The 2106-nt window shown below is 37.7% G+C and overlaps 1 protein-coding gene across 1 annotated transcript; it reads left to right on the forward strand.

Moving 5' to 3' along the window:
* The first annotated feature begins 551 nt into the window (after positions 1-551).
* On the forward strand, positions 552-1196 carry LOC100473265 (coiled-coil domain-containing protein 169). The gene has a single exon (XM_002918587.3). The coding sequence runs from the start codon at positions 552-554 to the stop codon at positions 1194-1196; it is 645 nt and encodes a 214-aa protein (XP_002918633.1).
* The last annotated feature ends 910 nt before the right edge of the window (positions 1197-2106 follow it).

Here is a 2106-nt window from a genome sequence, read left to right on the forward strand (position 1 = left end):
CTGAAGAACCTCAAAGGCCTGAGAGATACCATCAAACACACCACATATGCGAATGGAAGTTCTGGAAGAGAAGAGGAGGAAAAGGGGGTATAAGTATATGAAGAAATAATGAGTGAAAACTTCATAAATTTGATGAAAAACATTAATCACACATCTGAGTTAACTCTTCTATATCCAATCTACATCCAAGTTTAATGAATTCTGAGTAGAACAAATTCAGATATTTATAGCTAGAGAGGTCATAATCAAACTTTTGAAAGCCAAAGAGAAAACTTGAAAATAGCAAGAGGAAAATCACATGTGATATACAAAGGAACCACAGTGAGATTAACAGCTGACTTCTCATCAGAAACAATGGAGAAAATAAGGTAGTATTATGACATATTCAAAGTGCTGGGGGAGAAAACTCAATCAAGAATTCTAGGAGTCAGGTCACCGTGGCAACAGCTCATGACAACACTTTCTCCTCCCCAGCTGCTGGGTGTCCCTTCAGGCCTTCTCCTGTAAGCTGTGCTGAGGAGAAGGACGTGGGAGGTCTCTGACCTGACACCATGGGGGACGGTAGAGAGGACAACTTCGAAGGTATGAGCATTGACAGCCTTAAACTGGAGTTACTGGAAGAAATCCATATGAAAGACTTAGTGCAGCTCTCAATACTTGAAATAAGACACAAGATAGTGGAACTGGAAGCCAAACTCAATACTGACAATGAAGGTGGCGAATGGAAAACCCGTTATGAAGCACAACTTGAATTGAATGATCAACTAGAAAAGCAAATTGTTACTCTCAAAGAGAAAATGGAAAAAATCCGTGGAAATCCTTCAGATAGACTCGCTTCTATTCGTGTCTATGAGCGAATGCCAGTGGAATCCTTAAATACATTACTTAAACAGCTAGAAAAGGAAAAGAGGAGTCTTGAAAATCAAGTGAAAAACTGTGCACTTAGACTGGAACAAGAGTCAAAGGCTTACCATAAGACCAATGATGAACGCCGCGTCTACCTGGCTGAAATGTCTCTGATCTCTGGCTCACACCAAGTTTCTAAAAGGCAACAGATGGATCAACTTCATAGAATTAAAGAGAATCATGTGAAAGCAGGAAGACATGATCCTGCTAATCAGAAGATAGTGAATGCCAAGAAAGGGCCAGCAAAAAAGATTACAAAACCAAACCATCTGCCAAAACTCAATCCATGATTCCAGAACTGGATGGACTTCTATTTCTTCCCTTTCTTCATATGTAATATTCAACTTGTGAAATTAGATTTCAGTGCATTTTTCAGGGAATGAAATAGATTTTTAAAAAGAGCTATTAAAACTTCTTTAGCTCCTCTTCCAGATGTTTGTTCCTTTATCCACGTGAAAGTAATGTTTTTAGTAATTTAGTTTAGTTTCAAAAATTACTCTAGAAAGTAATTTTAGTGACTCTAATATATCTAATAGCAGTTTGTGGTTCTTAAAAAGTCCTAGAGAACCTGAAGTTTATATCATTATACTTGATTTTAATAATCTCTCCATGATATGCTTCGATAAGTAACACTGCAAGTTGTACATTGGTTTCTAGTCAGCTGTAATCTAAAAATGTGAGCTCGGGGTACCTAGGTGGCTCAGTCGGTTAGGCATCCGACTCCTGATCTCAGCTCAGGCCTTGATCTCAGTGTTGTGAGTTAAAGCCTGGCATGGAGCCTACTTAAAAAAATAAATAAAATTTTTAAAAATCTGAGTTCACCAAAACGTTTTGCTATTTTAGGCTATATCATGCTCATTTTTTTCAGCCCAAAGCTAAACAAGGCTGCAAATCAACTGCATTTTAAACTTTGGCTTGAAGTATGGTATTGAGGAAATAGCCTTCAATCAGGAATCAGCTTGGTTATAGTCTCCACTCTGCCATGAATTTACGAGATTTGGTAAAAGTCCCTTTACCTCATCTTTATTTCCTGCAACCTGTAAAATGACAGGCAAACTCTGCAACGTCTAAGGCTTCTTACCATTCTAGAAAACCAATACATATTCAACTACAGGGTCCTACCACATAGCATGTAGTGAATTAAGTCATGTTTGTGATGTTTATTAATTCATAGTAATGACCTTATTTTTTGGACCAAAC

This window comes from Ailuropoda melanoleuca, chromosome X, assembly GCF_002007445.2.
Source record: "Ailuropoda melanoleuca isolate Jingjing chromosome X, ASM200744v2, whole genome shotgun sequence".
NCBI lineage: Eukaryota > Metazoa > Chordata > Mammalia > Carnivora > Ursidae > Ailuropoda > Ailuropoda melanoleuca.

Bases quoted from the DNA above. Each gene is read 5' to 3' on its own strand.
- LOC100473265 (XM_002918587.3), top strand. From the start codon at position 552: ATGGGGGACGGTAGAGAGGACAACTTCGAAGGTATGAGCATTGACAGC.